We start from the raw sequence: 11,368 nt of genomic DNA, 5'->3' as shown, positions 1-11,368 counted from the left end.
GGGGTGCGCTGGGACGAAGTGTCCCTAAGGGAGGAGCCGTGGGAACTGAATTGGCCAAGCACCAGGCCCCCAACCAAAAGGCAGATGCGCCGTCCTGCACACGACTGTATTCATGGGGCAGCAGCCGTTACTTTGTAGCTGGGACTCCACTCCCTCCCCGAGATCAGGACCCAATGCAGGCGCTGGGCGCAGACCAGTGGGAATGAGAGCAGGCCGGCTTGCAGCAGAGCAGGGCCAGGCCTCAGATCACTTGGCCACCCCTGGCCTTCCACTGGCCTCTCCACCCGAGAAAGTCAGTGCTGAGACAGCGACCAGGCCAGTGCATGTGTGTTACACGGGTGGGGGGGCACTTTGCTCACACGCAGGGAAAGTTTGAAAACGGGAGCCTCAGGGTCCAGCCCGAAGTCTGGGGTCTAGGCCTGGGCAGGCTCTGGGGAGGGTGACGGCAACCGGTCAGGCGAGGTGAGGTTTCCGGGGGCCAGGCTCGTGTGCCGGATGCCCTCCTGGTACTTGCGGCGGCCAAGCTCCAGGACAGCCCGCACCTCTTCGGCCACGTCCCGCCGGTCACTCTGCTCCAGGGCCTGCACGAGGCGCCCCACGGCCCCTGGCTGCCCAGCCTGGCGCTCCGCCCAGGAGAAGAGCATGTGGCGGATCTGCCCATCCAGGTCATCCCTGGGGGGACAGGGGAGCAGTCAGGGGGGCCCGCCAAGACCACCCACCACACCCAGGGCCTTGTTCCCCCTCCCAGCACGGGGGTCTTGCTCCCTGGGGCAGGGGTGGCCAAAACCTCCCCTTCCTGCCCATCTGCCCTGCCCCCGCCTCCCCTGGACGGAACCTCAGCCAGCCTCCAGGGGGAGGCCAGCAGGACGAGAGGCTCAGAACTGACCGGAACTCATGCCGGATGCGCTGGAGCTCACGGTAGGGCAGGCCCAGGTGCAGGGCCACAGCCGGCCAGTCGGGGCCCAGGCGCCCGGCCACGTTCAGCAGGTTGCTCTGGGTCAGGAAGCCGGTCTCGGCGTCACCCAGGTTCAGAGGTGCCAGGGATAGGCCAGGCTCCCGAGTCGGGCCCTCGCATCCCTGCAATCTCTGCGGGCAGGTCGAGGTGGCCGTGAGCCCTGGCCTCACCCCAGCCCACCCTGGCGGCTCCTCCCCCCTCCCCTCCACACGGGGCTCCCCAGCTAGGCCTCACGGGCAGCTTGATGGGCAGAGTGGCCATCCACAGGGCAGCTGGGCCCCTCTTCTGCCGGGCAGCTTCTGCCTCCTCAGGCACCACCTCCGGCACCTCGCCCCGGTAGAAGGACACCTGGGGGAGAGGAGGAGGTGGGCTTCAGCGCTCTGGCTTTGGCCCGGGCAGCCCGGGGCGCCCACCCCACTGGCCCACCTGGCCTCTCACGGCCCGAGCCCGTCGGTCCAGGGCAGTGGTCACGTACACCTCCTTCAGGTTCTTCAGGTGGGAATAGAAAACAAAGCACAGCCTGCCCTCCACGCAGTCTGGGCGGTCTGTGGGCACAGGGGGGCTCAGCAGGGACTCGGGGGCAGACCCAGCATCCCTTCTCTGGGCACCGGGGCACACCTGCATCAATGTCAATTCCCCTCTCGAAGGCAGCGAAGAACTTCTCGCCCTCAAACATCTCCACGGTGTCTGAGGGCTCAGGGCCGCGGTATCGCTCCAGCAGCCGCCGCAGGGTGGCGTCCACCTGGGGGGGCGGGGGACCCACTGGCTGGGCGCCCGACGCCCTGCACCCCTCCCCCCGCCCCCCAGCCCTCTGCCGCCCCCACCTTGTTGCGGGGCAGGCACTGCAGCAGGACCTGCTCGGGGTCCCGGCGTCTCTGCAGTGCGATGAGGTTCACACGGTACAGCCGCAGCCGCTCCCAGGCCTTCCGTGCCAGGCTCCCCACGCAGGCCTTGGTGGTGTACCAGAGCCAGTACCTGGGAAGGCGGGGGTGAGGGGGGCCCTGCAGGCTGGGGGGACGTGGGGAGGGGGCTGAGGAGGTGGGGGCACTGACCAGGAGAAGCGCGTGACCTGGAAGCGTGCGTACAGGTGCGTGAGCTCCAGGGCCACCTGCGCCGTGATGTCGTCCCAGGCGGCCGCGGGGGCGGCCAGATGCAGCAGGTGCAGGCGGGCACGGTCCAGACTCAGGCCTGGCGGGGACAACGGCTGAGGCCTCTGACCGGGGCGCCCCTTCTGAGCACCACCCCCGCCCCGTGCCACACGGCTGCCCTCACCTGTGACGCCGGGCGGCAGAGGCAGCTGGATGGTGACTGGCCGAAGGAAGCTCGAGGGTCCGCTCTGCGAGAGGCAGAGCAGGGGGCTGGAGGCCGCCTCGGGCTCCCCCAGCAGGGCCGGCAGCTCTCTGCTGCCCACACGCACCACCTGGAGCAGACGGGCCGCCCCCGTGGTCACTTCTGTGCCTGGGCGCCCCCGCCACCCCAGCGGGCATCCCAGCCCCTACCTGCATGCGAACGTGCCGGGGCTCCTCGGTGGCCCCCGCGGGGAAGGTGACCCTGACCCCGGCGTGTCCCGAGGAGCACAGCAGTGTCCCCTCTGGTGGCACCAGGCAGGCATCGGACACAGGGCGCGAAACCACAAGGAACCAGGAGAAGTGGGGCACCTGACAGTGGGCCCAGAGCCGCTGGCGTGGGTGCAGAGCACGGGGTCAGGGCCACGGGCACGGGTGCAATGCACAGGGTCAGGGCCGGTGGGCTGGGGCAGGGCCGGCGGGCCGGGGCAGGGCCACGGGGTCAGGGCCGCAGAGCATGGGGTCAGGGCCGGCGGGCACGGGTGCAGAGCATGGGGTCAGGGCCGGCAGGCCGGGGCAGGGCCGCGGGCATGGGTGCAGGGCACGGGGTCAGGGCCGGCGGGTACGGGTGCAGAGCATGGGGTCAGGGCTGGCGGGCGTGGGTGCAGAGCATGGGGTCAGGGCCGGCGGGCCGGGGCAGGGCCGCGGGCGCAGGGCACAGGGTCAGGGCCGGCCCTTCCCAGGTGGCGCAGGCCGCCCTCACCTTGGGTGTCTCCTGCTCTAGGCGGGTCTCCAGGCCGCCCTCACCTTGGGTGTCTCCTGCTCTAGGTGGGTCTCCAGGCCGCCCTCACCTTGGGTGTCTCCTCCTCTAGGTGGGTCTCCAGGTCGCTCCAGCTGTTGTCACTCAGCGTCCTGACCACCACCTCACGGCAACGCCGGGCCCGTGGGGGCACGAAGAGCAGCCACAGGCCCACCTCCTGCCAGGCGAGGGGGGCGTGAGCGCCGGGGCCACACCGGACCCTCCTCGCCGGGGCCCTCGCCCACCCCACCCTGCCCCGGTCGTGCCTGCTGGAAAGCCACCCCGTGGGGCTGCAGCTCTAGGACACCACTGAGGAGAGCGTCGTGGGGACCCAGGGGCACGAGGCGTGGCTCTGGCAGCCACAGGCGGTAGCGGATGGTCATGGGGGCAGCAGTGGCCCCCGCGGGGAACTGCAGGCGGACGCCACAGGCCAAGGTCACGGAGCAGCCTTGGGGGGTCACGGCAAAGCTAAGGGAAGACAGGAGCGCACAGGGTCAGACACAGCAGGGCCCCTCGGTCTGAGTCTGGCGCCCTGGGCACCTGTGGGAGACCCCCGAGGCACAGGCAAGGTGCACAGTGAAGGTGACGGGGTGGGCAGAGGCTTTTCCAGCCCAGCCCCTCCCTCACGCCATACCTGTCCCGATCTGAGGTCAGCAACAGCCTAGGCATTTCTGGGACCACGGGTGGCCCTGGGCAAGGACAGATGTGAGGTTAGGCCACTGATGACACCTGCGTCCTGTCTGTGGTCTGCCCCCAGCCCCGCCGTGACCCTACCTGGGGGGCTGGGGGGGTCAGGAGGGGGCCTGCCCAAGGGGTTTCCTTGCAGGCGCACGAAGGGGGCGTCCAGCAGCTCAGGGGGCACGTCCCGGAGCTGGTTGTCCCTCAGGTCGAGCCGGGTGAGCAGCGGGAGGCGGGCCAGGCTGGCGGGCACCGAAGCCAGGAGGTTGCTGTGCAGAATGAAGAGCCGTAGGGCCCGCAGCCCCGCTGCGGGAGGCGCCGGCTTAGGGCCAGCAGAGGAATACCACGGCCACCCCAGTCCCCGAGCGCCGGGCCAGGCGGCTCACACTGGGGCCTCCTGGGAAGCCCTTTCAGTCTCCGCCCTGTAGCTGGACTAGAGAGCTTGGGGAGGCCTGTGCAGGTGGGAAGACTCGACAGCCAGGGAAGCGGGGGGCACGCAAGAGCTGCCGGGGAAGGCGAACGCTCAGGCGGGCCAGCCCGCGTGTACAGGGCACCGCAGGGGAAAGACAGCCGCGGAGGGGGGCAGGGCAGCCGGCGGCCCACAGACATTCCCCACTGGGCCCGGGGAGCCAGGGCCACAACTCACCGAGGGAGCTGGGGAGGCTCTGCAGCCGATTGGAGGCCAGATTGAGCTCGGCCAGGCTGCCCAGGCCTCCGATCTCAGGGGGCAGGGCCTCCAGCAAGTTCCCAGAGAGATCGAGGCGCTGCAGGCTGGACAGGGCTCCCAGGGCTGGGGGCAGCGTTCGCAGGCGGTTGTGGGTGACGGCGAGGAAGGTGAGAGCGGGGAGGGCCCCCAGGGCCGCGGGCAGTTCTGAGAGGCAGTTACGAGACAGCAGGAGGGCGTCCAGGCCACACATCTGGGGGACGCAGGCTGGCAGCGTCTCCAGGCTGTTGAAGCTCAGATCCAGGTGGGCCAAGCGGGCTAGGCTGCTCAGGCTGGCGGGCAGTGTGGCAAGGGACCCCCGGAGGCAGGCACCCAGGGCCTCCCGACGTTGCCCACCTGATGGGGAGAGGCAGACTGACATGGCCCTCATATCGGAGTCCCAGGTGGGCCCAGCTCTGCCAGCCAGGGAAACGGGTGCATGGGAACGCAGAGCTCCACCCCAACCCCACCAAAACTGAGACAGACAGATGCTGGAGACCACCTGCAGGTGAAGCAGGCACACAGACGGTGCGGTCTCATCTCAGCTGAGAGCCGTCACCCACCGGTGACCCACCTCGGGAGAAAGACCCACCCTGGGGTCTGCTGGAGACCCCACTGTGCAGCTGCTGGGTCTGGGAGCCCAGGCCCAGCCAGCTTCCTCTTGAGGGAATGCAGCTGGGTAGAGCTGTGCAGGGGACAGGGCTCGGGCCGGGGTCCACCTTTCGGGACCAGGAAGCAGAGGCAGGAGCTAGAGAGAGGCTGGGCCAGGGCTGGGACTGGGGGCGCTCACCTTTGAGGACCAGGGAGCGGAGGCGTGGCAGGCTCCAAGGCAGCCGGGCCAGGGCAGCCTCCAGCAGCTGAGGGTCCTCGTGGCCACTCAGCTGCAAGAAGTCCACCTCCAGCAGCTGAGGGGCCTGCTGGGCACACAGGCGCAGCAGCCGGCGGCAGCCCCCGGGGTGCAGGTGCAGGCTTAGCCGGTTCCCTGCCGGGAGCGGGGGCGCCTCCGGCCCCGCACCCGCAGCCTCTGAAGCATCTCTCGCAGCATCTTCTGGGGCCAACGTCGCAGGCAGCGGCCCCGCCTCCATCGCAGCCATCGCCCACCAGCCGTCCTCGGGGACCAGACATGTCCCAGCTCGCCAGGCAGGCCTGCTCAGGCAGGACCCAAAGAGGCTGCAGTCAGGGGGAGGAGCGGGCTGGGCGTTCTCCCAGCCAGAGGAAGGGGAACTCAGGCTGCAGAGAGCCAGGCCCACTGGTCCAGAGTCCAACGCCTAGGCTGGACAACTGTCACTGACATGGGCTGGGCAACAGGACTCCCCGGGGCTGGGAAGGCGGCAGGCAGGAGACCTGTGAGTGCAGAGGGGCTTGGGGACATGCCTGAGGGACTGGGGGAGGGAGGCTTCACACCCCGAGTCTACAAACTTGAAAAGGGACTCCTAGTCCAGCCCCCCCAACTCTGCCTGCTGGGCACCAGAGTCCCACCTCCAACCTTCACATTTCTCGGCTCCAACCGAGGCACTGGCTCTCATCTACCACGTGGGGCGGTAGCCCAGGCAAGGACACCAGTGATCCTGCCCGCGTCTGTCCGAGCAGTGCAAGGGGGTTCATGAGGACGGGACCCCACTTCCTGGCCCCTGGAGGAGGACTTTCCCGCCACTTCCAGCTCGCACCTCGGTCCGCAGGGGAGGTCGGTGCCCCGCGCAGTCGCGGCCACGACCGCTTGGGGCGTGTCCTGGGGGAGAGACCGCACCGCAACACCCGCACCCCAACCTCCGCGTCCCCTAGACGCGCCCGCGGTCCGCGCGTCACCTGCGCTCCCGGCGGCGCGTTTCCGGGTCCGGCCGCGTGGGAAGCTCGCCTGGCGTCTGCAGGCTCCGCCGGCAGGGGTCTCAGGGTCCCGCCCGCCCCGCCTGCTCTCTGCCAGACACCGCCCTGCCGCACTCAGCTTCCTGTCGGCCGGCGTGCGTCTGTGCGACCGGCCTTCCCGCGGGAAGGCCCGCTTTTCGCGCCACAAAACCCAACCCTTCCGAGGTTCTCGGGCCCTGGGCCCGCTCTGCTCTGGCCATGCACTCCCGGCCCCGTGTTAAAATCAACTAGTGCGATCTCTGGCTGGAGGGGGTCCTGAGGGCTGATCGCAGCTGCTGCCCCACACCCACCTCCTGCCGGAGGACAGCACCGAGGTCCCCAGCCAGTCCCCAAAGGCGTCCTCTCAGGCCCCGTAGAGCCCAGGGCCCACCTTCCATGACCCTATCTTAATGGGCGCACTCTGGGCCACCTCCCAGCGCCGCCCCCCGCCCCCCCGCCCCCCCAGCCCCAGCGGGCTTCCCCATAGGCTGCCTCCTTTCTCAGCGTCTCACAGTGAGGAAAAGGAGATGGGAGCGATCAGATTGGCCCAAGGCCACTAGCTGGTGAAGGCCAAAGTCAAGGACCTCAAACCAGATCTGTCTCTCAAGAAAGCTTTCCAGACTGGTCCTTCCTCACCTCACAGAAGAGGTGCCTGTGAACATACACGTCTGCTCCAGCCTGTTCTGCCCCAAATGACACCTCTCTACCCTCTTTCCGCCACCCTCCCCACCTGGACGGGCAGTTCCTGCTAGGCCTGTGTTCTCCCCAGCTCCTATTCCCCCTTCAGTTTCCACATAAATGCCAGAATAAACACACACACAAACACACACACACACACATGCAGGAACATCACTCAGACTTAAAAAGTAATGAGTCATCAACTCAATGGACGTGAGTTTGAGCAAACCCTGGGAGCTAGTGAAGGACAGGGAAGTCTGGCATGCTGCAGTCCATGGGGTTGTAGAGTCCAACAGGATCGAGCAACTGAGCAACAAAAGGTAACGAAGTCCTGACACATGTTACAATGTGAATGAACTTTAAGGGTATTCCGCTTAATGAAATAAGCCAGACGCAAGAGGACGAATTCCGTAGGAGTCCATTTATGTAAGATCCCTACCGCAGTCAACATGGAAATGGAAAGTAAACGGGAGCCTCGGGCTGGGGGAGGGAGGGGTCGTTACTGTTTAGAATTCAGGAGGGGAAAAGTTCTGGATACACCGTGGCGATGGTTGCACGTCGGTATGAACGAATCTAGTGCCACTGAACTGTATGATTAAAGTGGTTTTACAGTATGTGTTATCGTGCCATTAAAAAAAATCACAACTGACCACTTTCCCGTGTGACTGCAACAGTCCCATCCTCGCCAGATGGTTTTCCTCACCAGCTGTGTGACTTTGAGCAAAAAAACTTTTCTATGCCTGACCCTCATCGATGTAATGGGATTTCCGTGGGGCCTGCGTTATCACATCGGGGCTGGGCCCTAACACGAGCCCGCCCGGGCTGCCTGCTGCCTCTGAACCCATCTCCGGCCACCTCAGCAAGGCCTTTACTCCTGGGGCCTGATGCTCGCTCCGATCTTCGCAGGGCAGGAGCTCGCTCATCCTTCAGCCCTCTTCGCTCAGGGTTTACGTCAGCCTGGGACTGCCTCGTTTAACTACTCTGTGTCCGTGCACTAGAACCTAAGTTCTGAGGAAGCAGAACCGGGCCTGGCCTGGGGGGGGACTGAGGCCAGCCTGCAGCAAGGTCCCCGACAAGGAGTGAAGGAGCAATGTGTGCTGTGTCCATGGCTAAGCTGATGTCTCTTCCGAAAGGGCACAGCCCAGGTGGGGGCGGATCACACGGGCGTGGAAGGTTCTGGCTCCGCTCCTCCGAGAGGCGGTGACAGAGCCTCCCAGCTTCTCCTGGGGCCCCCGCCGTGGTACTAGGGATGGAGTGAGCAGTGGCTGGGTTCCGCGGAGTAAACGCGCGGGGCGACTCGCCCGCCCGTCTGGGCCAGGCCGGACAGCCGGCTCCTGCTGCGTAGCTGGCCCGACCCCAGCAGCGGCGCCGGGCCACGTGCGGCCCGCAGCGGCGCCGCCTCGCTTCCGGTAGCCGTGCACCATGGGACTTGTAGTTCGCCGGCCGCGTCCGCCGCTCCGGCAGAGAAGCGACCAGCGCGCGGAGGCCGCTCTGTATGCTGGGAGCTGTAGGCGCCGCGCGGCATCCTGGGAACCCTGAAGGGAGAAACCTACACTCCGGACTCGCTCCTCTCTCAGCCCCACTTCCCCCAGGGATCTCGGGCGGCAGTCACCCCATCATATATACGAAGACAGCCCTGGAACTGCCTTCCGCTTTTGCGGTGGCGGCTGCGGGACAGACGGGATAATGGCGTCTCCCGCGTCCTCATTGGCTAGGCGCTGCGTGACGTCACTAGGAGGCGCCCTCGTCGGGCGCCGAGCGCAAGTCCCGGAGGCTTCTGGGTAGCGAATTACTCCCGCCCCCAGAACCGGCGCCTTCCTTTCCGTCCCTGACGCCACCGAGATCGCACGCGCGAGCCTGCTCTGCCGCCGCTGAGTGAGTGGGCCGGGAGGGCCAGGCCGCGGGGCCTGGCCGCGGTCGTGAGTGCCGTGGGGGGCGGGCGGGGCAGGGCGTGGGCCAGGCCTCGGCGGCGGCTCCGCACCAGCCGCGCGCGGCCGTACACTGGCCTCGCAGGGACCCGAGGCCGCCCTTAATGCTGTGTCCTTGTCTCACGCGCTAGGATGCGTTACGTTGCCTCCTACTTGTTGGCCGCCCTCGGGGGCAACTCCTCCCCCAGCGCCAAGGACATCAAAAAGATCCTGGACAGCGTGGGCATCGAGGCAGACGACGATCGGCTCAACAAGGTAGCCGCCTCGCAGGGGCCTGAAGGCCCCGCCGACCCTATACGCCGCATACGGGGCTCCCTCTCCTACCCAACCCAGGGAAGTAGGTTGCCGCGGGTTTAGGGGAAGGCCTTTGCCCGCCCATGTGGTTTTCGAACTGCCCAAATGTACTGGTACAGCCCAAAGTAAGAAAAAGTGGGGATGAAGTCAAGTCCGCGATAGCGTGGCTCAGTGGGAACAAGTAACGTGTAAACTTTTTTTTTTTAAACTGTAAACAAGCCCACGTTAACTTTATTTTTTTGAACTCAGTGTGGTGGTGGTTTACTCGCTAAGTCGTGTCTGACTTTTGCGACCCGATGGGCTGTAGACCGTCAGATTCCTCTGTCCATGGGATTTCCCAGGCGAGAATATTGGAGTGGGTTGCCATTTCCTTCTCCAAGGGATCGTCCCAACCCAGGAATCGAAGTGCTGTGCTGTGCTTTAGTCACTCCGTGGTGTCCGACTATGCCTCCCCGTGAACTGTAGCCCATCAGGTTCCTCTGTCCGTGGGGAGTCTCCAGGCAAGAATGCTTCCCGACCCAGGGATGGTACCCTGGTCTCTCCCGCATTGCAGGTGGAATCTTTACTGACTGGGTCACCAGGGAAGCTCTCTTTGAACCTAGGGAAGGTTATTTTGATAGGTATTGAGTGTGAAGTGAGGTATTTTGCGTTTCTTTTCAGCAGTAAGTTTTGGTGTTAGTTCTCATGTGGGTGTCTTACCTGTCCTGCGTGGGTCATAACTGCTGTGCGGGGGCGCTGTGTGTGGCCTCTGGTGACCCCGCTCCTCATCTGCTCTAGGTCATCAGTGAGCTCCACGGAAAGAACATCGAGGACGTCATTGCTCAGGGTGAGGTCGTGTTCGAGGCTTTGGTTTGCACGGTCCATTCTAATCCCTGCCGGTCAGCCTGTGGCCTGCCAGGCTTCGCTTGTGGACCAGAGCACCCTAGAAGCCTTACCCAGAGGAGTGAGCAGGGTCTCCGTGGGCTCATGCTATGGGCACTTCTAGACAACCCCTGGGCAGAGCGGCAGGGGCGCCTGTGCCCTCAGTGAGCATCTGTAAACAAGTCTCACCACGGGGGGCTAGGACTGACCACAGGCCCTGCCCTGTGAGGTCAGGCTGGAGCTGGGCTTGCTTGGGAGTTGAGCTTTGGGGGAGTTGTTTTTGTCTGTGAGCTCACTGTGGGGGGTGAGGATCTGGACACTGGGACAGTGGATTCTCTCTGCCTGGTCGTAAGCATGTTTGTCCAGCTTATCTCCCGGGTAGGGCACCGTGGGCCTGCAGGTCTGCTGGAGGGATTCCTAGAAGCCCGTGTCTGGGAAAATGGGAATCTGACACAGACCCGGATGAGCTGGACAGTGCCCCTTCACTCTGAGATGACATTCAGGTGGAACACCAGGGCTCACCTCCCCTTTGGTCTCTGCAGGTATCGGCAAGCTGGCCAGTGTGCCGGCTGGTGGGGCTGTGGCCGTCTCCGCTGCCCCAGGATCGGCAGCACCCGCTGCGGGTTCTGCTCCAGCCGCAGGTAAGTGGAGGTCCAGGCAGCTGTTGGTGCACACGCCCTGAGGTCTGTCTCTGCTGGGTGTGTGGCCTGCACTGCGACTGAGCTCACCATGCTTTCTCCCCACAGCAGAGGAGAAGAAGGAGGAGAAGAAGGAAGAGTCGGAGGAGTCAGATGACGACATGGGCTTCGGCTTGTTTGACTAGAGTCCCGCTCCCCTGCAAATAAAACCCTTTTTATGTATTTCTTGAGCTTTCTGTGCGTGGTTTGTCAGTGTGGTCTCTGCATCCTTGTCTCGTTCTGGGATGAACCGGGACCCTTGTTCGGTGAAGTCTGAAGAGCCAGGACTGGGGTTCCCGGGAAGGGTCACTTCCTGTGGGTCTTGAGTATGGCCAAGCCTTGAGTCTCTCTCTTGGACATTGTCCCTGCTCCTGAGGACTGCCAGGGTCTTGGAGGGAATAAGGCTTTCAGGGGACTCCCCGTCCAGAAAATTTTCAGAACCTGGGGAGGGTGGCCTCTGCTCTATGAGGCTGGTACCTCCAGTTGAGGCCAGCAGTTCCCGTTAGACTGAGTGGTTTCAGTTACACAAGGATTCCGTCGTAGGAGTCGGGCGCCTGGTCTTGTTCGAGTCAGCACCCCAGCTCCACCTTAGCTCCCGAGCAACTCGGGTGTCACTCAGCTGCTCTGAGCCTCAGTGTCCCCAGCTGTCTTTGCTGGGCAGATGTGG

At 65.1% G+C, this 11,368-nt stretch overlaps 2 protein-coding genes and 1 non-coding gene across 13 annotated transcripts; 2 read left to right on the top strand and 1 right to left on the bottom strand.

Annotated features, from left to right (window-relative positions):
* Nucleotides 1-87: 87 nt before the first annotated feature.
* PIDD1 (p53-induced death domain protein 1) lies at nt 88-8,358 on the bottom strand. Of its 10 annotated transcripts, none has more exons than XM_061407462.1 (16): nt 5,901-8,358; nt 5,212-5,567; nt 4,365-4,778; nt 3,815-4,024; nt 3,675-3,729; nt 3,307-3,508; nt 3,093-3,218; nt 2,455-2,634; nt 2,228-2,375; nt 2,008-2,143; nt 1,780-1,930; nt 1,574-1,697; nt 1,382-1,500; nt 1,190-1,303; nt 887-1,086; nt 88-672 (listed from the first exon to the last, which is right to left on the bottom strand). In XM_061407462.1, exons 1-16 carry the CDS (start codon nt 5,945-5,947, stop codon nt 414-416), a joined length of 2,841 nt encoding a protein of 946 aa, XP_061263446.1. In that variant the 5' UTR covers nt 5,948-8,358; the 3' UTR covers nt 88-413. The 10 variants fall into 10 exon arrangements, 9 of the variants coding, with proteins under 9 accessions (XP_061263446.1, XP_061263448.1, XP_061263447.1 ...); XM_061407464.1 differs by having other exon boundaries at nt 2,228-2,291; XM_061407463.1 differs by having other exon boundaries at nt 2,455-2,613.
* Nucleotides 8,359-8,464: 106 nt separating this feature from the next.
* RPLP2 (ribosomal protein lateral stalk subunit P2) lies at nt 8,465-10,884 on the top strand. Of its 2 annotated transcripts, none has more exons than XM_061407523.1 (5): nt 8,465-8,816; nt 9,001-9,124; nt 9,941-9,989; nt 10,567-10,665; nt 10,771-10,884. In XM_061407523.1, exons 2-5 carry the CDS (start codon nt 9,002-9,004, stop codon nt 10,845-10,847), a joined length of 348 nt encoding a protein of 115 aa, XP_061263507.1. In that variant the 5' UTR covers nt 8,465-8,816; nt 9,001; the 3' UTR covers nt 10,848-10,884. The 2 variants fall into 2 exon arrangements, with proteins under 2 accessions (XP_061263507.1, XP_061263508.1); XM_061407524.1 differs by having other exon boundaries at nt 8,733-8,816; nt 10,774-10,884.
* On the top strand, nt 10,020-10,154 carry LOC133241908 (small nucleolar RNA SNORA52). Its single transcript, XR_009734717.1, has one exon. It is a non-coding gene; the product is annotated as a small nucleolar RNA SNORA52 (small nucleolar RNA).
* Nucleotides 10,885-11,368: the final 484 nt, after the last annotated feature.

Source organism: Bos javanicus, chromosome 29, assembly GCF_032452875.1.
Source record: "Bos javanicus breed banteng chromosome 29, ARS-OSU_banteng_1.0, whole genome shotgun sequence".
NCBI lineage: Eukaryota > Metazoa > Chordata > Mammalia > Artiodactyla > Bovidae > Bos > Bos javanicus.
Note: the sequence above shows the minus strand (reverse complement) of the source record. Positions and strands in the feature narration are given on the sequence as shown.

Bases quoted from the DNA above. Each gene is read 5' to 3' on its own strand.
- PIDD1 (XM_061407462.1), bottom strand. From the start codon at position 5,947: ATGAGAGCCAGTGCCTCGGTTGGAGCCGAGAAATGTGAAGGTTGGAG. The intron at 1,501-1,573 runs GTGTGCCCCGGT...CTGTGCCCACAG, and splicing joins GGGAATTGACATTGATGCAG to ACCGCCCAGACTGCGTGGAG. The intron at 673-886 runs GTCAGTTCTGAG...CTGTCCCCCCAG, and splicing joins CGCATCCGGCATGAGTTCCG to GGATGACCTGGATGGGCAGA.
- RPLP2 (XM_061407523.1), top strand. From the start codon at position 9,002: ATGCGTTACGTTGCCTCCTACTTGTTGGCCGCCCTCGGGGGCAACTCC. The intron at 9,125-9,940 runs GTAGCCGCCTCG...CATCTGCTCTAG, and splicing joins ACGACGATCGGCTCAACAAG to GTCATCAGTGAGCTCCACGG. The intron at 10,666-10,770 runs GTAAGTGGAGGT...TTCTCCCCACAG, and splicing joins GGGTTCTGCTCCAGCCGCAG to CAGAGGAGAAGAAGGAGGAG.